Source organism: Microcaecilia unicolor, chromosome 1 (genome assembly GCF_901765095.1).
Source record: "Microcaecilia unicolor chromosome 1, aMicUni1.1, whole genome shotgun sequence".
Lineage (NCBI taxonomy): Eukaryota > Metazoa > Chordata > Amphibia > Gymnophiona > Siphonopidae > Microcaecilia > Microcaecilia unicolor.
In genome coordinates this window covers 549136026-549162027 of record NC_044031.1, presented here as the reverse complement: position 1 = coordinate 549162027, position 26002 = coordinate 549136026, and the positions used below count along the sequence as shown (strand labels likewise).

At 43.3% G+C, this 26002-nt stretch overlaps 1 protein-coding gene across 1 annotated transcript in view; it reads right to left on the bottom strand.

Moving 5' to 3' along the window:
• The window catches only part of VPS13B (vacuolar protein sorting 13 homolog B), a 1674799-nt gene that overhangs the window by 697685 nt on the left and 951112 nt on the right, over positions 1-26002 (bottom strand). Inside the window, 4 exon segments of the mRNA XM_030217225.1 lie at positions 25428-25471; positions 25474-25494; positions 25497-25538; positions 25541-25568. Coding sequence (XP_030073085.1) covers positions 25428-25471; positions 25474-25494; positions 25497-25538; positions 25541-25568 — 135 coding nt within the window.

Genomic DNA, 26002 nt, shown 5'->3' with positions numbered 1-26002 from the left:
TGTATATATATATATCAAACATATAAATTGCGAGTGACCGTACTCACCCGCAAATGCGCAGTAGAGACCAACTTTCAAGGAGCAACACTCCAAGCCCTGCCTCCACCAGCAGCTCCTGTTCTGGACATAATGCAGCCAATAGGGAGGGAAGGAGGGGGCGTGGAAATCGGAGGGGGAGGAGCCATGTACATCGGAGGTGCACAACAAATCTGCAACTACGGAGGAGGGCATGGAACTCGGCAACGGGAGGGATGGTGGAGGAGGGAGGGAGACAAAGGTGATGCAGTACACACACACAGAACAAGTCAGGAACACAGGACAGAGGACAGTTGGTGGAAATTGGACGGAGAGGAGCGAAGGAGGGGGTGTGGACATCTGTGGGGGAGGGAGGGAGGATGGACAAGCACAAGGATAGGAGCAGAGGGAGGAGCCGTGGAAATCGCTCTCAAATGGCAGGCTCTCTGTTGTTCGACATGGCATGGAGGGGGCGTGCAAATCTGAGGGGGAGGAGCCATGTACATCGGAGGTGCACAACAAATCTGCAACTACGGAGGAGGGCATGGAACTTGGCAACGGGAGGGACGGTGGAGGAGGGAGGGAGACAAGGGTGATGCAGTACACACACACAGAACAAGTCAGGAACAGAGGACAGTTGGTGGAAATCGGAGGGAGAGGGGCGAAGGAGGGGGCGTGGACATCTGTGGGGGAGGGAGGGAGGATGGACAAGAACAAGGATAGGAGCAGAGGGAGGAGCCCTGGAAATCGCATGGGGAGCAGCAGTGTAAATCGCTGGGAAATGGCAGGCTCTAGGGAGGGACAGCAGGACCACTACTATTTTCACTCAGACAACAGGAAGGAGGTCTGTTGTTGGACATGGGCATGGAAATCGGAGCAGGAGGCAGGACAGGAGGGGGCGTGGACATCACAGGGGGTAGGGAGGGGGAGACTGGACAAGAACTAGGATAGCAGCAGAGGGAGGAACCGTGGAACAAAGATAACCAATGGCCAGAACCCCTACCATCCGGGGAGGAGCCAATGCGGAGACCTGGCCGAGAAACCTGTCACGCCCCTTTGGCTCACTGAACAGCACCAGTCAGCAGAAGGGGCGGAACAACAACAACATGTATGGGGGGGGGGGGGGGGGGAGAGACCGGCACGGGACTGCAAAACAAGCCTGCCTTTCAAACTGCTCCAACAACTGCCTACAAGGAGACACTGAACCTCCACTGAGACAGGGAGTACTAACAGCTCACTAGCACTCTCTCTCACTCACACACTGTCTCACTCACACACACTAGCAGCTCACACTCACTGTCAATTTCCCACATAAAAACACTTTCTCTTTCATTCTCACACACTGGCACACACACAATATTAAACGAAGGGGTGGGGGAAGGCAAATAAAAACAAAACCCTGATTTGCACCTTGCAACAAATGGATATAAGGAGCCACTAACCACCACCACTGTGACAGCTCACTCTCATGCTCTGTCTCTTTCCCAGAAAGACACACTTTCTCACTCACTCACTCTCTCACCCAAGCACACACACACACACACACACACACACACACAATATTAGAAGAAGGGGTGGGGGCAGGCGAAACAACAACCAGCACTGATTTTAACCTAAACAAAAAAAAAACATAAGGACCAACTGACCCACTCCACTCTGACACCTCACTCTCATGCTCTCTGTCTGTTTCCCAGAGAGACACACTTTATCTATCACTCACTGACTCACACACACACAATATTACAAAAAGGGGTGGGGGCAGGCAAGTGAAAAAAAAAGCACTAATTTGTACCCTAAAATAACTCGCTATAAGGAGCCAGTGACCCCCTCCACTGTGACAGGGAGTCCTAGCAGCTCACCGACACACACAAACTCACTTTTCAAAGCTCACAAACACTGGCTACAAGGAGCAACTAACACTCACTCTCTAATACACATACACGCTCTGTCTCTCACTCACACAGACGCACACACACACACACTTTCACACTGCACACTTTGTCTATCACACACACACAAAATATTACAAGGAGGGGGGCCACACAACAGAAAAAACATCAAACCATTGACCCTCCACTGTGACAAGGAGTACTACCACCTCACTCTCACACAGACACACACTTTCTCTAACGCTCGCTCTCTCACACACACTCAGCTACAACAACATTACAACTGATTTGAACTACTGTGACAAATCAGAACAAGAAAAGGACTGTAACAAAACAGAAACACTACTATTAAAAAAGCAACCTAAAACAACTAATATGCCACGACAAAAACTAGACACCACAGGAACTGAGCAGGCAGCTCATGATTTAGAATTGAAGAGGAGGAAAGCTCAAAGAGATAGAATTAGACATGAAAATAAAACAGAAACACAAAAACATGCAGAAAAGGAAAGAGTACGCAATTACAGAAAACATCGCAGTGAATTACAAAAACATGAAGAAAGACACAGACGTCAACAATCAAGAATCAACAAACACTTAATGGACCTTCAAATGACAAGACACAAAGCTTTACAAGAGTTTCAGGAAAAAAATATAAACAGTAGCAGCCTTGGCAACTTTTGCGAAATCTGTGAACATTGTCATGCAAAACACTTTAAAAATGAGAGACCAACAGATAAGAAGTTTAATGTTTGCTGCAATAAAGGGTCTATACATTTACCGCCTATAACTACAAATGAATACATTAAGAACTTGATGACTGCACAAGATCCAGATTCAAAAACATTTATGAAAAATATACGATCATATAATAGTGCATTAGCATTTGTATCAGTGGGAGCAAAAATTAATGTCCCTAGAGGTTTTGGACCATACTGTTTCAAAATACACGGACAAATGTAAAAATCAATTATTAAAATTTTCCCCCCTTATTTAATTTCTTTTTTTCATTAATCGATGGAGGGGAGGGCAGGGGACAGAGGAGGGTGGCTGCACATGGGGTGAGGGCAGGGGACAGAGGACGGTTGCTGGACATGGGGGAAGAGCAGGGGACAGAGCACAGTTGCTGCACATGAAAGTGAAATTTAAAAAAAAAACGCCCGTTTTAACGGGCTTAACGGCTAGTATTTTAAATATTGGTGTATTTGTGGCCTGAATGTGCGCAGACATTTCTCTTGATACCAAACTTTATTCATCAATTTTCCGATATGTGTATATATATTCTTCTCCACTTCTTATATATATATATAATATACTCTTTATGCCTGCCATGTTGCCATAAATAACTGAGCGTTTTCTGCTTTATCTATAGGATTACCATTGTAGCAGATGCCTTGTTCTCATTCTTTTTGTGCTTAATATTGGTATATCTATATATCACAAGGTCAGTTTATCTATGATACTTTACTCATATGGTTACATCATACATATTATATATTATTCACTAACAGATTTTACGTGTGTTTCATTCATTTTATTTCACTGTATTTTGAGGTTTTATTTTCACTATACTTCATTTCGATGTTTTTTCTGCTAATTTTTAAATATCATCCTTCTTTTGATTGGTAATATACAACACCTGTATTATCTGTTAGATCTTTAATAATTTAATAATTTAGGTATTATTTTTTGTATAAAAATTATATATTTGAAATATATATATGTATATATGTATGAGTATATGCATTTTTATGTGTATGTATGTTTATGTAATTTTATGTATATATTCTATCATTTCTGCAATACACTATATTTTTATGCAATTTATGGTCATCACACATTTAACGTTCTATACCTGTTTCAATTTTTACCTTTAGATTTTATATTTTTGTTTATGTGCTTGTTTTATTACCATTGTTTGGTTTTATTTCATATACTCCTGAAGAAGGCGTTTTTTGCGGCGAAACACGGCTGTGTCGAGTCGAGTGTATAATTTAATAAAGAGATTGTTCCTCACCCACGTCGCCTACTGGTGTTGTTGAAGAGCCTACTCCTCCTACTCCCCCCTTTCCTCAGACTCTACTTTTCGTAGGATTTGTGTACCTCCACCCTCGTGGTGGTTTGGTTTGCTTCCAGCTTCCAGCACTGCTTCAGCTTCCAGCCCTGGTTCTAGCTTCCAGCTCAGCTTCTAGTTCTGGTTCCAGATCCAGCACAGCTTTAGCTTCCAGGCCTGGTTCCAGATCCAGCATAGCTTCTACTTCAAGGACAGCTTCTGCTTCCAGTCCTGATTCCAGCACAGCTCCTATTTCCAGTCCTGGCTCCAATTCCAGCACAGCTTTTGCTTCCAGCACAGCTACAGCTTCCAGTTCTGATTCCAGCACAGCCCCTGATTCCAGTTCTTGTTCCAGTTACAGCACAGCTCCAGCTCTGGATCCAGCTTCCCGCTTCCTTCAAAGCCTCCAATGGAGCAATCCCCTACCGCTTGCTACAGTCTGTCTATCCCTTGGGCAGGCAGGCTGTACTGTTCCATCATGGTCCAAGGGCTCACTCACCCTGAAACGTGACAAGTTGGCTGTTCTTGAACATAATTCAGCACTTACATGTGTAATCATGCTACTTGCACTCTAAGGGTCTCTTTACCAAACCACTCTAGTGATTCCCGCACAGCATTGCCTCCCCGGGAATCGCTAGTGTGGTTTGGTAAAAGAGGCCCTAAGTGAACCTACTCTTTATTGCACATTTTTCTTATAAAATGTTTGTTCCCACTATCCCCCCGATTTGATAAAAGTCGCCAAAAATTGCGCACGCAAATGTAGGTGTGACCCTGATTTATGTGTACAATTTAATAGAAAAATGAGTCAATTAGTGCTGATAACTGGCATAATAAGCAATTCTTGGCATTAATTAGATTTAATTGGAACTTGCATGCCTAAACTTTATGCATGGCCCGAAAAAGAGGCACGGAAATATGAGGTAATGGGTGATTCGGAGCATATCGGGGGCATGGTTTTGAGTTATGCATATAATTATAGAATATCAGTACTCCATGAGTAAATTTAGGCGTTGGCATTTGTACCACATTTTCATAGGTGCAAATGGCAGCGCCTAAATTTACACACGAACTCTCTCGCTTAAATGTCATTCTATAAACCGAACTGAACTTTAGGCATGGCTTATAGAATACCACTTAAGCATTTTCAGAGCCGGTTTTTTATGCTCCTTTTATAGAATCTAGTCCTATATGTGCCAGCAAATACACGTATACATATGTACATCCTTAGAAGAATTTACAAAAGGCTCCATGTTCAGCGAGCCTTTTATAAAAAAATTTGGAAACTGAATGTCCTCACTATGACATCCTTTTTCCAACCTAGACATTCTATACAAAGTGGGGCTTTAAATCTAATTTTCTTTTTGGAATTACTATTTCAATGAGTTCAGGAGACTACTACAGTATTTTTATTATAAATTTCTTTAATTTATGAACTCAGGAAACCTTTCATAGGAAAACTCCAGATGCACTCCATAAGCAGGATCCACAGATAAAACTGCATGAAAGAAAATTGTTATCTGATAACACTCCCCCATTATAAACTTTGAATGTTTTGTTTAAAAAAATGCAGACTTAAATCTGACTGCAATTAACAAGTCTTTGATTCAGAGCAGAACCCATTCTATCTACAGAAAGAAATATCAGTCGCTGTTTCCACTAAGTAACTGGATTTCTTTGGATACTGTCACAGAAAAGTAGAAACTAAAACTATGACAGATCAACATTTATAGAACAACTGAAAAAAAAATTCAAGACATAAAAGTCTATGAAATTTTTGGTTACTAGTTTTTTTTTCTTGCCACTTTTTTATGTTCAACATTTTTATTGATGACCTTGTACAAAACAGATGCAACTATAAATCTTGATAAACAAAAGCCAAAATTATCAGATCTTATACATAAAAGTCAACAAATAGTTTTCCGTTTTTCCCCTCTCCCCCTTTTCAAACCCCCTTTTATGGCAAATATTTTTATCAGTGGGAAGTGAAAGTACACCAAAGGCAGTACGGTATCAAAATCGACACATTATGAAAACCCAGTCCATCCTTTTTCTCTGTCCCCTCCCCACCAACCCACTTCACGCTGTTATCAGGAATTCTTGCCACTTTTTAAATAGCCTTGTCTGAAGAACACATTTTTTTTTTCAAATTAATTTAAATTTAACTTAGTACATTTCTTTATCACTTTAGCCAGTTACCTGGTACTACAAAATATACTGCCCTAAAAAAAAACCTCCATAAAAACACGTGGAGGGACATAATCGAATAGGGATGACCATCTCTAAGGGCGACCATCTCTGAGGATGTCCCCACAAAGGGGTGAGGCATCCCGTATTATCGAAACAAGATGGGCGTCCATCTTTTGTTTTGATAATATGGCCGGGGACGCCCACATTTCAACATTTAGGTTGACCTTAGAGATGGACAACCTCGGTTTTCGCCGATAATGGAAACCGAGGACGCCCATCTCAAAAACGACCAAATCCAAGGCATTTGGTCGTGGGAGGAACCAGCATTTGTAGTGCACTGGTCCCCCTCACATGCCAGGACACCAACCGGGCACCCTAGGGGGCACTGCAGTGGACTTCAGAAATTCCTACCAGGTGCATAGCTCCCTTGCCTTGTGTGTTGAGCCCCCCAGAACCCAGACCTTAGGGATGAAGGGGGGCACCTAAATGTGGGTACAGTGGGTTTATGGTGGGTTTTGGAGGGCTCACATTTACCACCACAAGTGTAACAGGTAGGGGGGATGGGCCTGGGTCCGCCTGCCTGGAGTGCACTGCACCCACTAAAAACTGCTCCAGGGACCGGCATACTGCTGTGATGGAGCTGGGTATGACATTTGAGGCTGGCATAGAGGATGGAAAAAATGTTTTTTAATTTCTTTTGGGGGGGGGGGGGGGTGGGAGGGGGTTGGTGACCACTGTGGGAGTAAGGGGGAGGTCATCCACGATCCCTCCGGTGGTCATCTGGTCAATTCAGGCACCTTTTCGAGGCTTGGTTGTGAAAAAAACGGACCAAGTAAAATCGGCCAAATGCTCGTCAGGGACGCCCTTCTTAAGTACATAAGTACATAAGTAGTGCCATACTGGGAAAGACCAAAGGTCCATCTAGCCCAGCATCCTGTCACCGACAGTGGCCAATCCAGGTCAAGGGCACCTGGCACGCTCCCCAAACGTAAAAACATTCCAGACAAGTTATACCTAAAAATGAGGAATTTTTCCAGTCCATTTAATAGCGGTCTATGGACTTGTCCTTTAGGAATCTATCTAACCCCTTTTTAAACTCCGTCAAGCTAACCGCCCGTACCACGTTCTCCGGCAATGAATTCCAGAGTCTAATTACACGTTGGGTGAAGAAAAATTTTCTCCGATTCGTTTTAAATTTACCACACTGTAGCTTCAACTCATGCCCTCTAGTCCTAGTATTTTTGGATAGCGTGAACAGTCGCTTCACATCCACCCGATCCATTCCACTCATTATTTTATACACTTCTATCATATCTCCCCTCAGCCGTCTCTTCTCCGAGCTGAAAAGCCCTAGCCTTCTCAGCCTCTCTTTGTAGGAAAGTCGTCCCATCCCCACTATCATTTTCGTCGCCCTTCGCTGTACCTTTTCCAATTCTACTATATCTTTTTTGAGATACGGAGACCAGTACTGAACACAATACTCCAGGTGCGGTCGCACCATGGAGCGATACAACGGCATTATAACATCCGCACACCTGGACTCCATACCCTTCTTAATAACACCCAACATTCTATTCGCTTTCCTAGCCGCAGCAGCACACTGAGCAGAAGGTTTCAGCGTATCATCGACGACGACACCCAGATCCCTTTCTTGATCCGTAACTCCTAACGCGGAACCTTGCAAGACGTAGCTATAATTCGGGTTCCTCTTACCCACATGCATCACTTTGCACTTGTCAACATTGAACTTCATCTGCCACTTGCACGCCCATTCTCCCAGTCTCGCAAGGTCCTCCTGTAATCGTTCACATTCCTCCTGTGACTTGACGACCCTGAATAATTTTGTGTCATCGGCGAATTTAATTACCTCACTAGTTATTCCCATCTCTAGGTCATTTATAAATACATTAAAAAGCAACGGACCCAGCACAGACCCCTGCGGGACCCCACTAACTACCCTCCTCCACTGAGAATACTGGCCACGCAATCCTACTCTCTGCTTCCTATCTTTCAACCAGTTCTTAATCCATAATAATACCCTACCTCCGATTCCATGACTCTGCAATTTCTTCAGGAGTCTTTCGTGCGGCACTTTGTCAAACGCCTTCTGAAAATCCAGATATACAATATCAACCGGCTCCCCATTGTCCACATGTTTGCTTACCCCCTCAAAAAAATGCATTAGATTGGTGAGGCAAGACTTCCCTTCACTAAATCCGTGCTGACTTTGTCTCATCAGTCCATGTTTTTGTATATGCTCTGCAATTTTATTCTTAATAATAGCCTCCACCATCTTGCCCGGCACTGACGTCAGACTCACCGGTCTATAATTTCCCGGATCTCCTCTGGAACCTTTCTTAAAAATCGGAGTAACATTGGCTACCCTCCAGTCTTCCGGTATTACACTCGATTTTAGGGACAGATTGCATATTTCTAACAGTAGCTCCGCAAGTTCATTTTTTAGTTCTATTAATACTCTGGGATGAATACCATCAGGTCCCGGTGATTTACTACTCTTCAGCTTGCTGAACTGACCCATTACATCCTCCAAGGTTACAGAGAATTTGTTTAGTTTCTCCGACTCCCCCGCTTCAAATATTCTTTCCGGCACCGGTATCCCCCCCAAATCCTCCTCGGTGAAGACCGAAGCAAAGAATTCATTTAATTTCTCCGCTACGGCTTTGTCCTCCTTGATCGCCCCTTTAACACCATTTTCGTCCAGCGGCCCAACCGACTCTTTGGCCGGTTTCCTGCTTTTAATGTATCTAAAAAGTTTTTACTATGTATTTTTGCTTCCAACGCTAATTTCTTCTCAAAGTCCTTTTTTGCCCTCCTTATCTCCGCTTTGCATTTGGCTTGGCATTCCTTATGATCTATCCTGTTACTTTCAGTTGGTTCTCTTCTCCACTTTCTGAAGGATTGTTTTTTGGCTCTAATGATTTCCTTTATCTTACTGTTTAGCCACGCCGGCTGACGTTTAGTCTTTTTTCCCTTTTTTCTAATACGTGGAATATATTTGTCCTGAACCTCCAGGATGGTGTTTTTAAACAGCATCCACGCCTGATGCAAGTTTTTTACTTCTTTCCATTATTGTCCGAGGACGCCCATCTCTTAAGCACGCCCCGTCCCGCCTTCGGTACACTGTTGACACGCCCCCAGGAACTTTGGAAAACAGTTGAGGCAACCCAAAATCGGCTTTCGATTATGCCGATTTGGGCGACCCTGAGAGAAGGACGCCCATCTCCCGATTTGTGTCGAAAGATGGGCACCCTTCTCTTTCGAAAATGCCCCTGATAATAAACTAAAAATTCAGATACATTACAATCAAATCAATTACAGAGTTACAATAAACAAATAATATTGTTCTATACAAATTATCTGGAGTAGCAAAATGGTGTAATTCCGAAATGCAAAACTTTTTTGCTAAAGAATAAAGAGACAACCCACAATAGTGCTTGCAGGATAAATCTACTTACAAAAGGGAACCTCAACACCTCTCGTTAGTGGCAAACATTAGTTGCTGTTCACTACCATTATTGGAGTGCCAACCTATTATTGGTTTCATAAAATTAGGGGAAAAGGAACAGTATAAAAAAAACTCTTCCTATGAGGAGAAAAATGACTGTTCCCCAAAAATCCCCTCTAGTTACATCCACAAATAAACATCATTGTAGGTGTCCCTTCTAAAAATAGTTCCTAATAAGTTAAATGGGTTGTGCAAGCATGCTTATAGACACAAAAAATGAAGAGACTTATCTTAAGGCAATATACCCTGTTGAATCTGTAACAGTTTCCTCAACTGTATCGCACTCCTGTACTCCTTTTTGCTGTTTAATTGTTCCGTAATGAAGAAGCTAATGCATCAGCTGGTGATCAGGAAAAAAAACCTCAGGATTCACAATCGTAGAGAAAAGATCCTGGTTTGACAATACCCAACAAGGATGCCTTGTTTTGCCTTCTGCTGCATCAGGAGGAAAACAATTGTTTTGGTAATCTGACGACTTACAGGAAATTAAGAAGGCGAAACAAGGTGCCCTTGTTGGGGATTGTCAAGTTGGGGCAAACCTTATATTTTGGCACCTGCGCAGTTACTCCAGCCATAGACCTGGTGTAACTGTGGGCAACCAACTGCAGCAAGGGGACATGTAACTTACAGTATTCTGTTAGTTACACGTGTAAATGGGAGGTTGATCATGCAATTTGGGGTAGCAATAAGGGGCAGGGATCGGGAATATAGACTATCAGCCTTTCTTTTTACTTAAACATCGTCCTTCATGTCAGTGCACGAGCCAATACCCTGGCTCAAGTACTGAAAGAAAGGAAGACATTTTACTAATGATATAGCAAAACACTGTTACTATTCTGTTACTGCTATAATTTGCATACCATTAGTTAACTGCATCGACAGAAAAAGATGTTTATAGTGTGTGTTGTTAGAACAGCGTGTGCTGAAGCTTAGTGCACTACGATGCATCAAAGCCATAAAATTATCTTCATGGTCTGCAGGTGGGGAAGCTGTTGGTGCTGTTGTAGGAGTGGATTCAAGGAGGATGTAACGGTCCTGCAGCCATTGCCTCATGAGCCATGGCTTGTCTGAATTAGAATTCCCACTTCCCTCCCTTTTTTCTCATGATCACCATGGAATAGATAGAACATAATTGTATTAATTAGTTCAATATGAGAGGTATTTTCGATATGACATCCAAATGGAAGGAAAAACTAAATGTTTTCCGATATTCAAATTTACACACACAAAAAAAAGTTTTGAGAAAAGACTCACCGAAAACTACTTAGACATTCAGAGATAAACCTTTCTGACAATCAAAAATATACTACGTAAAATGTGCAATGGCAGTACTGGACCCTGCATAGAAAAAATGTCCGCAGTAACGGCAGGATGTTCCCTCTGTGTGCAAAACGTGAACATATACCTCTGTTCGTGGAGGAACATTCATCAGAATGTCCAGCTATGTCTCTGAGAAGGGAACTAAATTTCTCTGTGGAGGAGACAGAGCTACTGGTCCTCCTGTGCCTCAAGCACAGGAGATAAATAATAAAACACTACCATCACCTGCCCCCACACAATGTCTCCATGAGGGCATGGAAATCTATAAGGAGCATCCTAGAAAGGTGAGTGTGAAGCATTGACCCCCCCCCCCCCCCCCCAAGGATCACAGCATCATTCAAAAGCAAGCAGTGTGGAGGAGTGGCCTAGTGGTTAGGGTGGTGGACTTTGGTCCTGGGGAACTGAGTTCAATTCCCACTTTAGGCACAGGCAGCTCCTTGTGACTCTGGGTAAGTCACTTAACCCTCCATTGCCCCATGTAAGCTGCATTGAGCCTGCCATGAGTGGGAAAGCGCGGGGTACAAATGTAACAAACAAAAAAAAAAAAAAAAAGAACACCACCACATGTAGGCAGGGTCATGGGCATTGAGGTACCTTTGTTGTTACAATACATGCTATTACTTTTCATAAGAAAGAAAAAAAACATTGCTAGAATCAGAATGTACAGTATATCCAATGACAAGTCATTATAGGGTCTCCCTCCACTAATCATGCAATGATAAAATGGGGGGCTGCATGTATCTGAACAACCTTAACACCACCCTTCCCCCCACCGCTGCATATTGATGGGAACGTTGGCAGCAACTCACTAAAGTACATTGAGCTGCCCAAAGGCACATTTGCTTTACCCCACTGCCCATCTTCACCTCTCAGCAACAGTGCACATGCTCCACAGAAAGGCCACCATACCACCCTCTGTCTCCATAGCCACCTTCACTCGCACAGCACCTGTGCCTGTGTAATGCATACCCAACCCCACAGCCCCCATCTCAAATCTGCCTGTCACCATCAGTCACAGCTATATGAAGAGCACTGCACAATATGTTTTCAAAAATAAAATGCATGTGATGCCAAGAATATCCATCACCTGAACCCTGTGTACTGCAGATGCTCTGGAATACAACAGGACCTTGGGTCGCTTCGGTGCCGGTACAGGTGTGTCTGGCGTGATGACCCTGCCCCAATCCGGTGTATCACAAACATAGCTCCCCTATAACAGCTCTATCCTCGACCAAGGCCTAACTATGCAGCTATCCTCATTACAGTGTGCTCACAACCCCCATATCTACTAGAATGTGTTTCGGCCAACCCCCAACCTATGAGATGACATGGAAAGGAATGGGGGAGGAGGGAAGCCCATTGGTCAGCATCCTCCAGCGACCAACACAAAAGTGCCCAGCGTGTCACACACACCTACCTAACACATTGCAGCCGCTATGGCAGAGGAAGTAAAAGAGTCATTCAAAATACCCTCAATGGGAATCAAACCTGCATCCCCTGCATTCAGGGCACACAGCCCTAAACCCTACACCAAACGCACAGTGGTCTGCTCCTAAGGTCAGTATGCTGCCCTGTGAGACATCCCTCAAGGCCCAAGCTGGGGACCCCTGAAATCTTCACATCATAGTGGACCCCAGCCCCTGCTACGGAAACTCCCATCTATGTGTACACGTCTCTTCCTCCCCCCGGCACCCCCAAAGTATGGGCATGAGTCATGGGATAATATGCAGCCACCACCATCAGTGAGGGACTTAAAACAGCTAGCATCAGTACCCCACAGATAGATGCCCTCAAACCTAGGTTTCCCACCTTGACATCTAGAAACTGCCTTTCTCCTGGGGGTCCCAGAAGCGGTGGCCAGAAGGATCAGTGGCTACAGAAGGGTCTCCTGTCATCTCCCAGCCAGCTGTAGGACACATGGAGGGCCATAATCGAACGGGGCTGGCCATCTATAAGGGCGGCCATCTCTAACGCCGGGCCCGTCAAGCAGCGTATCCGACTGTATTATGGCCGGCCAATATCTGACTTCTGAACTCAGCTCAGGAAGGGCACCGCTTCCAGATGCTCTACAGCCATGAGCTCAGGCAGGGTCCCTCTGGGGATTAAAGGAAGGTTTTGAAGGTGAAATGACTAACATAGTTTCAGTTATCTAGACATGAGAATACAAAGCAGGTCACAGAAACAGCATTGTGGGTCACAGTATGGGCCAGACTGCCCACCTCCATCACCACTGCACTCTGTAGCCATCTGTGCAACCTCTCCATGACTTGGGCTCACTGTTCAGCTTTCTCCATGTAATGCGTCCAGTACCTGGTCTGCTGCATCTTCACTAGGCCTTTCATTACTTGCCACACTGCCCAGCTCAGCCAACATTGCTTCCTTATAGCACTCTGTGATAGAACTTGGAACTCTCCTTCACATCTTTCAGTGGCATACCAGATCACTGTACCAGACTAATACTACGGGCGCTAGCTATGTGTCCAACATGCACAGGAGGTCATGGGTCTAGAAGTCAGCTGGCCAAAGTTCAGCAGAAAGCATCCGTCACTATTAACCTCCCTAGTGCCCCCTTCATGTTCACTTTTTATACTAAATTCCTCTCTACACTAGAAATTTCACCAAGAATCCAGTCCCAAATCTCAGTCTGCTTGTCTTTCATCACTGTGCGGATGTCCCATCACCACCTTAGAGATAATATGGCCATGTCCCATGGCACTTTCATCTCCCTGTCTATTCTCTAAACACATCCAAAATGTTGCTAAAGTGTATTATTTATTCCCCTATAACATTGCTAATAACCTGTCCCTTCCTTTCTCAGCAGGCTACCAAAATGCATATTCGCTTTTATGACTTCTCACTTATACTACTGCAACCTACATCTTACGGAGCCTCACCAAATCGTTCTCTCTACCATAATTTAGTCATAATTAAGTTGAATGACCTATCTTCCTTCAGAATCATTATAATTCCTCTTCTTAGTTAGTACAATGGCTTCCCACCTGATTCTGTGTACTTCTCTAAATCACCTATAAATTCATTCACTCTGTAGCTCCACATTACCTATCTTCTCTCTTCTTACACCATTCCTCATGAATGAATTCATGAGGTAAATCAATTTATCTGTGCTCTACTGCTCCATTAACACCTGCTTTCATCCTTATTGCACTGTTGGACTAAACTTCCTGAGTCAGTGTGTCATGCTCTCTGCCATAATCAAATCTAGCTTAAAAATTCACTTTTTTAAAGCTAATTCTCTATAATGGGTACACTGCCCAGAGACTCTTGTTTTGCTATACATGTTTGTCTTGGCTAGACTGTAAGCTCTATGGAGTAGAGACATGTATATGTATGTATATGTGTAAAGCACTGCGTACATCTAGTAGTGCAATAGAAATGATAAGCAGTAACAGCATATAACATTTCTAATTAAAACATCAAAAGACATATCCCCTTTTAAAATATTACCAGAGACTGGAATCAGGCATTAAGACAATTCTGTTCTGGAATGGACATGACATTTTACAGAATAGTACATTTATTAGGTGTGAATGATATGCAATACAAAAGGTCATTCAGCAAATGATTTGCCAAAAGCTGCAGATCTTTAAAAGGATGGATTTAATCAGAACACTAGCTTCTTGAAACATGATAGTTCTTTACAGATGTTTTGTAAGTATCAATTAGGAAGGCCAGAACACAGAAATAAAACACACTGAAATGTGTCATCCAGCATGCTGTAGCAGGAGAATTCACACCAGCCATAGCAAAACTGCAGCATTTATCAGACAGTTCATCAAAGCATATGGTCCTATCTAGTCAGATGTGGTGTCTCTGAATATGCAAAGAAAGAGGAGGGAGAGATAAAGTAGATAGCAATTAGTCAAAAATGCATAATATTCCTGTAGTAATGGTTATGATATATAGTTGCAGTGAGACTGATAAACTAGATTTACAGTGACTACATCTTTAAAGCAGCAACTATCTGGTAATCGAAGGCCTCCATTGGGTTTTATGAAAGATGAGAGATTATTGGACTGAAGAAGATTCATTTTGATAGATAAGTTTTGGTAACTATGTATTGAAATTTATTACAAAAACTCACAATAATGGAGTTTCTTAGACCAATGATTGTTATGATCCTCATATTGACTACCATTACAGTAACATCGGGGGATTATTATTATTTTTTTTGGTCCCTTTTTTCCATTGATAATGTTTTCTCTCTTTCATTTGTAAAAACATTGTCTAATTACTTTAGGACTTTTGGCAAAGTACTTCTGTTGACATGTTGTATGTTTTGGACTTTGCATAACCTTTGTTTTGAATTTTTACTTGGGATGAGCCAGAATTTAACTGGTTAATAGCGATATTCAGTCCACTAACCAGCTAAATAAGTGGATAAAGTTAGGTCAGCAAAAGCTGTCTTAACTTTATCTACTGAACTAACCATGCACCAGTCTGAATATTGGTCGGTAGCTGAATAACCTCCAGTGACTGCATTATACCTGATATTCAATGCCAGAGCCTGGGCATGGCATATCCGGTCTCAGTTCAGCCTGCCGCAGGCTGAATATTATCCCCAAACCTTCCCAGGGTTCCCAACAAACTTAGGAACACCACTGAGGAAAATTAGCTTGCTATCTGTCCCTAAAATCGAGTGTAGTACCGGAAGACTGGAGGGTAGCCAATGTTACTCCGATTTTTAAGAAGGGTTCCAGAGGAGATCCGGGAAATTATAGACCGGTGAGTCTGACGTCGGTGCCGGGCAAGATGGTGGAGGCTATTATTAAGAATAAAATTGCAGAGCATATACAAAAACATGGACTGATGAGACAAAGTCAGCACGGATTTAGTGAAGGGAAGTCTTGCCTCACCAATCTAATGCATTTTTTTGAGGGGGTAAGCAAACATGTGGACAATGGGGAGCCGGTTGATATTGTATATCTGGATTTTCAGAAGGCGTTTGACAAAGTGCCGCACGAAAGACTCCTGAAGAAATTGCAGAGTCATGGAATCGGAGGTAGGGTATTATTATGGATTAAGAACTGGTTGAAAGATAGGAAGCAGAGAGTAGGATTGCGTGGCCAGTATTCTCAGTGGAGGAGGGTAGTTAGTGGGGTCCCGCAGGGGTCTGTGCTGGGTCCGTTGCTTTTTAATGTATTTATAAATGACCTAGAGATGGGAATAACTAGTGAGGTAATTAAATTCGCCGATGACACAAAATTATTCAGGGTCGTCAAGTCGCAGGAGGAATGTGAACGATTACAGGAGGACCTTGCGAGGACTGGGAGAATGGGCGTGCAAGTGGCAGATGAAGTTCAATGTTGACAAGTGCAAAGTGATGCATGTGGGTAAGAGGAACCCGAATATAGGCTACGTCTTGCAAGGTTCCGCGTTAGGAGTTACGGATCAAGAAAGGGATCTGGGTGTCGTCGTCGATGATACGCTGAAACCTTCTGCTCAGTGTGCTGCTGCGGCTAGGAAAGCGAATAGAATGTTGGGTGTTATTAGGCAAGGGTATGGAGTCCAGGTGTGCGGATGTTATAATGCCGTTGTATCGCTCCATGGTGCGACCGCACCTGGAGTATTGTGTTTCAGTACTGGTCTCCGTATCTCAAAAAAGATATAGTTAGAATTGGAAAAGGTACAGCGAAGGGCGACGAAATGATAGTGGGGATGGGACGACTTCCTATGAAGAGAGGCTGAGAAGGCTAGGGCTTTTCAGCTTGGAGAAGAGACGGCTGAGGGGAGATATGATAGAAGCGTTATAAATAATGAGTGGAATGGATCGGGTGGATGTGAAGCGACTGTTCACGCTATCCAAAATACTAGGACTAGAGGGCATGAGTTGAAGCTCAGTGTGGTAAATTTAAAACGAATCGGAGAAAATTTTTCTTCACCCAACGTGTAATTAGACTCTGGAATTCGTTGCCGGAGAACGTTGGGTACGGGCGGTTAGCTTGACGGAGTTTAAAAAAGGGGTTAGATAGATTCCTAAAGGACAAGTCCATAGGACGCTATTAAATGGACTTGGAAAAATTCCGCATTTTAGGTATAACTTGTCTGGAATGTTTTTTACGTTTTGGGGGAGCGTGCCAGGTGCCCTTGACCTGGATTGGCCACTGCGGTGACAGGATGCTGGGCTAGATGGACCTTTGGTCTTTCCCAGTATGGCACTACTATGTACTTATGTACTTATGTATTATCCATAATAGGAGACTGATTTCTGTCCCCCATTACTCAATTCATCTACGAATCTATAAACATCTTGCTATTTTATGGATGATTGAAGTTTTGTTTCTTAGGAGCCTGACACATCCCTTTTGGCTCTTTTAGGATGTCATAACTATATTATGTCCCATATTCCTCCTTGATTTTTACTTGCCTTATTTACCGTTACCGCTGCGCTTGTATTTGTCCCAAACATAATTAAATTTGGTCTAGGTTTTCTTATCACTTATTCTGCTGGTAAGCCAGTCTAAGGTCTGCCTACTCTCTCAGTTAAAGTTAATTTCTCATATTTCCTCTGAGCTAAGGGTAGACATTCTGGTCCTGAGTGTCACATACCAGTCAGGTTTCTGGGATATCAACACTGAATAGCATACAATGGAGAGATACATGCAAATATACCTAATACATATTCAACATAAACATCTTTGAAAACCTGACCTGCTTACAGCACTGAGGACTAGCGGGTGCCCATCCCTTCTTTAAGCCTTCCGTTTCTTAACCTCATATCATGATCTCTTGTGATATTGTATGTTTTTGTTTTTAAAGAAAATGCCGCCTATTTAACTGAGACCTACTAAAACTGTGACAGAAAAAGCCCTATTTAAAATCACTAATTTATTTTATCAAATAGCTATTTATCTAGTATGTCTGATGAAAATTAACGTTTGTAACTCACCACTCAAATTGTAAAATAAGTTGTATACAGAAAATCTGAAGATGAAGATGAGAAATTGGAAAGTAAACAAAAGAGAAAATGATAAAACACATGCCATTCCAACACAGAATCCAGCAACGCATATTTAACACTTCACAAATCCAATCTGTAAAATGTATAATCTCCATTTCCTTCCTCCCACTTAAACAAATAGATTTCACTTTGCATTCATAGTGTGTTCAGAAGTGATTAATGTGGAACAAATTGGCAAGACAGAGCTCAAACAGTAAAATGTGTTCTGACTTGTATCATACAGTATAAGTTGATTTGCTGCAACTTTACAAATGAAGCACAATGTCTTCATAGCATCAACCTCATAGTTAAATTCTGGACAGGATTCAAATTTCTGTGTCCATTCTCCATTGAACAAAAGGGAACCAATGCCTCCCAAAAGTTAATAGAAAAATAATTCCATAGATGTGTATAATATTCATTTTAAACTCATGGCTCTGTCTGCTAGGCATCTGGCAGAATGGCAGCTATGTTCCTGCACTGCCAACTTTCAAATTCTGACAAAGAAGGGAGAGGAAGTGACGTCATCCAGCTGATGGCAGCCTAGCTGATGAGCTTCTCCAAGACCTGAGAAAATAAGCTATTTTTAAGCAACTCCATGATGGGCAACCGAGCCAGAATTGTGCGGAGATAATCATTTTGTAAGGCGCAGGCAGTGTTGCTGGTCATAAGACGCGGATGGACTTCACTTTTCAAGCAGAGAACGTGGGGCCCCACTAAGATGGCATACAGCTCTGCCTTCACTGCGCAGAGAAGCTCTTGGCCGCGGAACAAGAGAGGAATCAGCTGGAGCGAGGCACGCAAGCATTGGATCAGCCTAATTTGCAGGCGCTGATGATGGAGTTGAAGGAGACCATGGAGAGCCTTAAACAAGATCTTCGAACAGATGTTGTGAGTCTCCATAAAAAATAGATGACGTTAGGTCAGAATTTGAATACATTTGAAGAGCGAGTAATTCAGCATGATCAGGACTTGGCTGCCATGGGTAAGCGTGCTGATGCACTGGATAATAAATATGAGGAACTTTGGACTCGCGTAGAAGATGGTGAAAACAGAGCAAGACAAAATAATCTCCATGCAAAGGGAGTTCCTGAGGAGCTGCAAGAACAGGATCCAGCTGCCCTTATGTTGCAGGTTTGCCATCAGTTCCTCAGGGCTGCATCCCAGACAACAGAATTGCCTACAGTTGAATTTGAAAGAGTCCACAGAGCTTTGGGGCCTAAGCCGGTGGATAGACCCTGGGATATTATTGCCTGTTTTTTGCAATTTCCTGTTAAAGAACAGATTCTCCAGGTGGTGAGGAAAGTGGGCCATATTACATGGCATGGGGCCAAAGTGGAACCTTTTGTGGCTATTTCAGCCATTACCGTACGCAGGCAGAGGGACTTTTGCCCTATCACGCAATGCCTATTGGAACATAATATTAAATATTGCTGGCTATACCCTTTTAGCCTACAAGTCAAAGTTGCCCAACCCTCTGAAGCGATAGCACTCCTCAAGGACACTAAAATATGGTGAGACGACATAGCGCAATCCACCATGGAGGGAGGAATGAGTCATTCTTCAGCTATATGAGGTGGTGGAGAGGCGACAAGAAGAATCAATGACATCGCAGTCCTTCCCAGGCAACATAGCCTGCCTGAACATACTAGTTGGTGCAACCGAGACTACATCCTTGTGAGGTTCTACATATCATGGAGGCCCTGTTTGAGTGTGGCCTGGGGATCTGTTGACAAAATGAACTCTGGACTTTCTTTTTCTCATGAATATTAGATACACTGGACTCGGTCTATTCAATGAGGGACATATGACATGTGGAGGTGGAAATGACGGAGGGGGTCGGGGGATGGCATCTTTTCTCTCTTAGGCCTACCATTGGAGGCCTGCAGTTAATGGGGTGGAGGGAGGCGGGGGGTAGGGGAAGGGTGGGTGGTAGGGGGGTTGGGGTAGAGGGGTTGTGAATGGGGAGGTCAGTATGGTGAATTGTTGTGATTGGAGATATGGAGGTTTATGGCAGGGTATCAGTTGGGGCCTGGGATGCATTTCTGAGGATGTAGACATTTATGATTTAATAGATAGGCTGTAGACTTGCAATGTTGAAATGTTTGTCCTTTAATGTTAGGGGCCTCAATGCTCCAAGTAAGAGACAGCTTCTCTTTAAAGAGACAGAGAGACTGCAGATGGACACAGGTTTATTCAAGAAACACATATCCTGCCAAAACATGAGTTTCTCCTTTGTCATAAACGATATTCTAAGATACTGTTTGCTTCTAATAGAGTGAAATCCAAACTAATGGGGTGTGTACACTATTTGCTAACTCCCTCTCCCCTATGATACATGAAGTTGTTAGAGATAAGGAGGGGAGCTATTTGCTACTTAAAGTGGAGATTGATTGGCAGATATATATCCTGCTAAATATATATGCCCCCAATGTGGAGCAAGGTCACTTTTTGGGTGGTAGTAAGCAAAATTCTCCTGGAAAAAGCTGAGGTCAGCTATTAGTGGGTGGGGGGACTTTAATATGACCCTGGAATGTGACATGGGATAATACGGCCCAGGTGGTGGTTATGGACGGACAGATAGGAAGCAGCTGGCTTACCCTGTATCTGGTGGATGTCTAGGAGATTTTAACACCCTAATGATAGAGGCTATACTTTCCATTCGAGGGTTCATGATTCCTACTCTCGCATTGATATGTGGCTGGCAGGCAAGGAGCTGGTAGTGAATGTGCAGACAGTCTCTATTGAGGCAATGACCTGATCAGATCATGCACTGGTCCTTTGACACTTTGACGAAACGAGGTCATCAGGGGACTAGGGTTGTGTGGCGGCTCTCGTAGGCTTTGCTGCGGGATCCTGTGCATATTCCGCATGTGGAAAAGATTTTAAAAGAATACTTTGAATTTAATAACCAGAGGAGGTCTCTCCTGAGATGTTTTGGGAATGCCTGAAAGCAGTTATGCGGGGGAAGTTGATTGCCCTAGAAGCCAAATGCCATAGAGAACGGGTCCAGAGGCACTCAGACATATGACACCAGTTATATTCCCTAGAACAAGTGCATAAACGTTGTGGAGATGGGGTATCTTTGTTACCCTGAATAATAAGCTTAGAACTGAGATCAGGGGCTGGAAGTTACTTGCTTTGCACCAGGAATATTTTGACAGGGCTAATAGAGTTGGCAGAATGTTAGTCCATAAGCTGAGGATGAGAACACAATGTAATATGATTCTTAAGATACATGATGTTGGGTAGTCAGCATCGCTCCTCAGAGCAGTTTTACACCAGCTGTATTGGCCGGAGTGGGAGGCAACCCTGAGGAGCTACAGCAGTTTTTTGCACGAGTGGAGCTGCCAGGGTTGACTCTGGTGGAGGCGGATCACCTCTCAAAACCCAAAACAGAGGAAGAGGTGAATGGGCGATTAGAGGACCTGCACCAGGGCAGGTTGAATGGGCTCTAGGCTTAGATGGCTTCACCTCAAATTTTATAAACCATTAAGAGTCGCTTAGTGACCCGGTGGTTCGATGTTAAATTTTTCAAGAGGGATTGGTGCTCCCACATTCTTGGTGATTGGTCGGGGTGACTGACCTGATTCCTAAGCCTGGAAAGACTCCCGTAGAATGTGGATCCTATCGCCCAATTTCCCTGCTAGGTGTTAGACTATAAAATTTTCACTAAAGTACTAGCCAGTAGAATACAGCATTATATACCCGTTTGGTACGGGATGATCAATCGGGATTTATTCAAGGTCGTCAGATGCTACATAACATAAGGTGAGTTTGCCATATAGTCTGGCGGCTCATCAGCGACCCACCCCTGCAGTGATTCTCAGTATAGATGTGGAAAAGGCCTTGACAGGGTTTCCTGGTATATCTATCGGGTTTTGGAAGGAGTGAGCATTACTGGGCGGATTCTAGCCTGGGTCTAGACTTTGTACATTTAGCCCCTTGTGAGTTTGCAGATCAACATGGACTATACAGAGAGTTTGAGCTGGCCTGAGGCACTAGGCAGGACTGTGCGTTTTCACCGGTCTTGTTTGCCTTGGCAATGGAACCCTTGGCTCTGTTGGTCCGTAGATCAGAACAGATTGAAGGTATCCGATGTGGGCGAATAAAGATAAGATTCTTTTTTTTCGCAGATGACGTTCTGTTTACTCTTTCTAATCCTAGGGAATCCCTACCAGAGGTGGAGGATGTGTTGGACAAATTTGAGCAGGTGTCAGGATTTAAGATTAATAAATCTAAATTGGAGGTGCTTTAACCTAACGGTGGTTGAGCTAGAGTTGGGGCAATTACAAAGTGTTTTGCTTATAGTTGGGCGGTTCATTCGATTAGATATCTGGGGGTCAATTTAACACTGACTCTGGAGGGACTGTTCTCTGCCAAGTACCTGGGTTACTAAGAAGCTGTGGGAAGATTTAGACAAATGGCATGGTCTGCATACTTCTTGGCTGGGCATAGTACAAGCCATCAAGATGGTATTGCTTCCCAAACTCTCTATATCTATTTGCATCCCGATGAATTTTCCAGTTCATTTGGAGGGGGAAACCACACAGAATGCAAATGCTTTTCCAGCATGCGACAAGTGGGGGGATTGGGGGTGCCCAATTTTACAGCATAATATCAGGCTGCTCACCTTAAGTATTTGGTTGAATTGGCAATATGATCAGAACAAGAGCTTTGTCAGAGTTGGATCAGTCCTATCTGTAAGGAATCCCGTGTGGGTTTTGCTCTGGCTCTTGGGCTCAGCATTTAGCAAACTTATGCGCATACTAACCCTATAATCACCCGACCCTAAACTCTGGCGCATGACATGCAATCGGTTCCTCACGGTCAAGCTATTTTCTAGCTACCCCCATCGCTTTGCGGAGGGGTTTACCTCGGGCCAGGAGGACCGTGCCTATACACTCTGGGGAAGGTCAGGGTCTATGTACACTGGGGCAAGTCTGGGAGGAGGGGGTATGGGTTAGATTTTCACAGGTTAAAGGAGGAATATGGGTTGGGTCGAAGGGGTGCCTTTCTCATACTGGCAATTGATAGATTTTATCCAGAATCGTGCAGAGTGGACTTGCAGCTTAAGATATACCACTTGAACAGGTAATGCAAAGGAGCAGTGGTAGGGGATGCATATCATGGTCTATAGAGCTCTACTGGAGCAGCTGCCTCCTCCCCTAAAATATGTGGAAACAACGGGAGGATGATCTAGGCACCAGTATTCTGAACGGGAATGGGCAGTGATATATAAAAATCTTTTGAGAATATCTGTTATTTAGTAGTTTAATCGAGAATGGTTATAAATGCTGTATCGTTGGATCTCACCCTGGTACACCTGAAAGCTATTTATGGGAGTGGGTCTGATAGGTGATGGTGTAAATGCGGGAGACGGGGCACTTCCATACACATCTGGTGGTCTTGTCCTAAGGCACAAATGTATTGGGAAGCCAATTGCAGGATGGGTGTCAGAGGTTTGGGGGCCCAAGTAAATCCAATTAGTGCTAGCTGCTTAATCCATTTTGGACCCAGTGAACTGCGTGTGCGTGATCGCAGACTGGCACATTACATATTTACTGCTGGGCGCCTGCTAGTGGCATCAAGCTTGGAAACAGCAAGAGTTACCTTCGCTCCTTCAGGTTCAGAGTAAGGTAAACTTTGTATATCTTCTGTCTAAACTTACTGCCCTTCGAAGGAATAGACTAATGCAAGTTCATAAGACTTGGGATCCTTCGAAGAGCAGTAAGGTGGTGGAGATGAAAACGGTAATGGAATTCAAAAATGTGTGGGATAAATATAAAGGAATCCTGTTGGAAGGAATGGATCCTCAGAAGCTTAGCGGAGATTGGGTGGCAGAGCCGGTGGGGTGGGGGGGGGGGGGGGGCAGGGCTAGTAGTTGGAGGCGGGGCTACTGCTGGGCAGACTTCTACGGTCTGTGCCGTGAAACTGGCAGATACAAATCTAGGTCAAGTATACACAAAAGTAGCACATATGAGTTTATCTGGTTGGGCAGACTGGATGGACGTGCAGGTCTTTCTCTGCCATCATCTATTATGTTACTATCTTGTCATGAATTTGAATGCATTGACACCTGAGGCTTATAGATTGAGAACAGACATCTTTCCCCCAGCTTTGACAGTTAAGCACTATGAGAAAACAGGGAGCACATATTAAACGAAGTGACAAATGAAGCTTTTTCCACATATATCACATTCTCTCAGGCAACATGTCTAACCACCTGAAGAGGAACCTGGAGCTTTCAAACACTTTTAGTTTAGACCTCGCCCTGGCAGAGAAGGCCATCTTCAGTAAATGCTGATCACTTCTGGAAAAATCAGGCCCTTTGTCTTTGTCTCTGCCCTATTAAATACTGGAGTGCTCTTTCTATGATCTTCATTTCTATATTTTATTTTTAATTGTATATGCTTTGAAATATTGATTTGTAAACTGCTTTGATGATTGTATAAGCACAATAAACCATAAGGATCCTAACCTGGGGAAGAGTGCAAAGGTTCAAGGGAGCAAGCAAAAATTCACTGTAAATTTATCAGGGACCAGCTAGTGTATAGTATTAAATTACTAAACATAGTAACTAGGCCAACTATTTATTTATTTTAACTTTTTATTTTATTGAAATTTAGTTGTTATTCTGGTTTCTCTCCAAACTCCACATGACAGACAACTCTGAATACCTCCAAACTTCCCACCACCAACCTCACACAACTGCAATTACTGGAATCAAATTGTCAATCCTCTTCAAGATTTCCCTCCTGGAGTGACAGATTGTTATTAAGGGGCCCCTTTTACTAAGCCACGGTAGGCTCTACGCGGCATGCAGCTCACGCTCAAATGAGACTACTGCCAGGCCCAGCTTGCCCTCCTGGCAATAATTTCAGATTTGGCGCACGCCATAACATGTGGATGAATTATTTATTTCCTCCTACGCGCACCAGTTCCGGTGGTAATTCGCAATTGGCGTGAGTTAACCGGTTAACGCACGTGTAGAGTGTGAGCCTTACCTCTAGATCAATGGGTGGTGTTAAGGGCTCAGGCCGGTTTTGGGCACGCGTTGGTTTCATTTTTACCACAGGCCCTTTTCCCATTCCATTAAAAAAACCCATTTTTATAGCTGCAGTAAAACTGGCCCGGCACGTGCCCAATACATGCGCCTACACTACGAAGGACACTTTTACCATGGCTTAGTAAAACGGCCCCTAATTTTCCATTAAGACCACCTTGCCCAGTCTCTGGCCAAATATTTATTATACAGTCTACCTTAGGGCCTGGAACAACTCTTCTAATTGTTAGAAGAGTTGTTTCGAGGCACTAAGGTTATTATTAATTAACTATCCCCTTTATCAATTCTACTGTTTAACTCATTTATTTCTCATCATTTACTACATATTAGAAATATAAATTTAAATATACTTGTTCTATTAGCAAAGAAACACAAACAACAAAATATGATCAGACAAAACAGGTTTCAGTTACCTCAGTGGACTTGCTTAAAGGTTCCACTCCAACCATATTGGCTGTATTAGCTGCTGTAGGAGTTGCACTGAGCTACATTGAGGAATAAGTCCAGGCTTGTGGTTATATTACTTCCAGTGAATGACCACAGACTAAAATTTCCTGTAATGAAAAATAACATTTTTTTAAAATTAAATTTGCTTAGTTATGAAAGGGCAACCTAGATATAGTGGGGTAAATTTTCAAGGCACATATCCAGTTAGCAGGCAAAAAGGGGTGTGGTTAGTGTGACTGCATATTTCCACTGACTGCCTCATGAGTTGAACCAGAGGTTATCCAGTACCCCTGGATTCTATATAGGGTGCCTAGTGTTTCACATCTGAAATCCATGTTATTCTATAACATGCATAACTTAATTGGCTTAAAAGCAATCAGCATTGTTAACAGCACTTAACAAGTAATAATGAGCACTAATTGGCAATAATTAGAATTTACACACATAATTCACTCAGCGAATTTTGTAAAGCAGTGTGCCTAACTTCTAATGCACGCAGGCAAAAGGGGTGTGGTTATGAGTGGAGAAATGGGCAATTCGT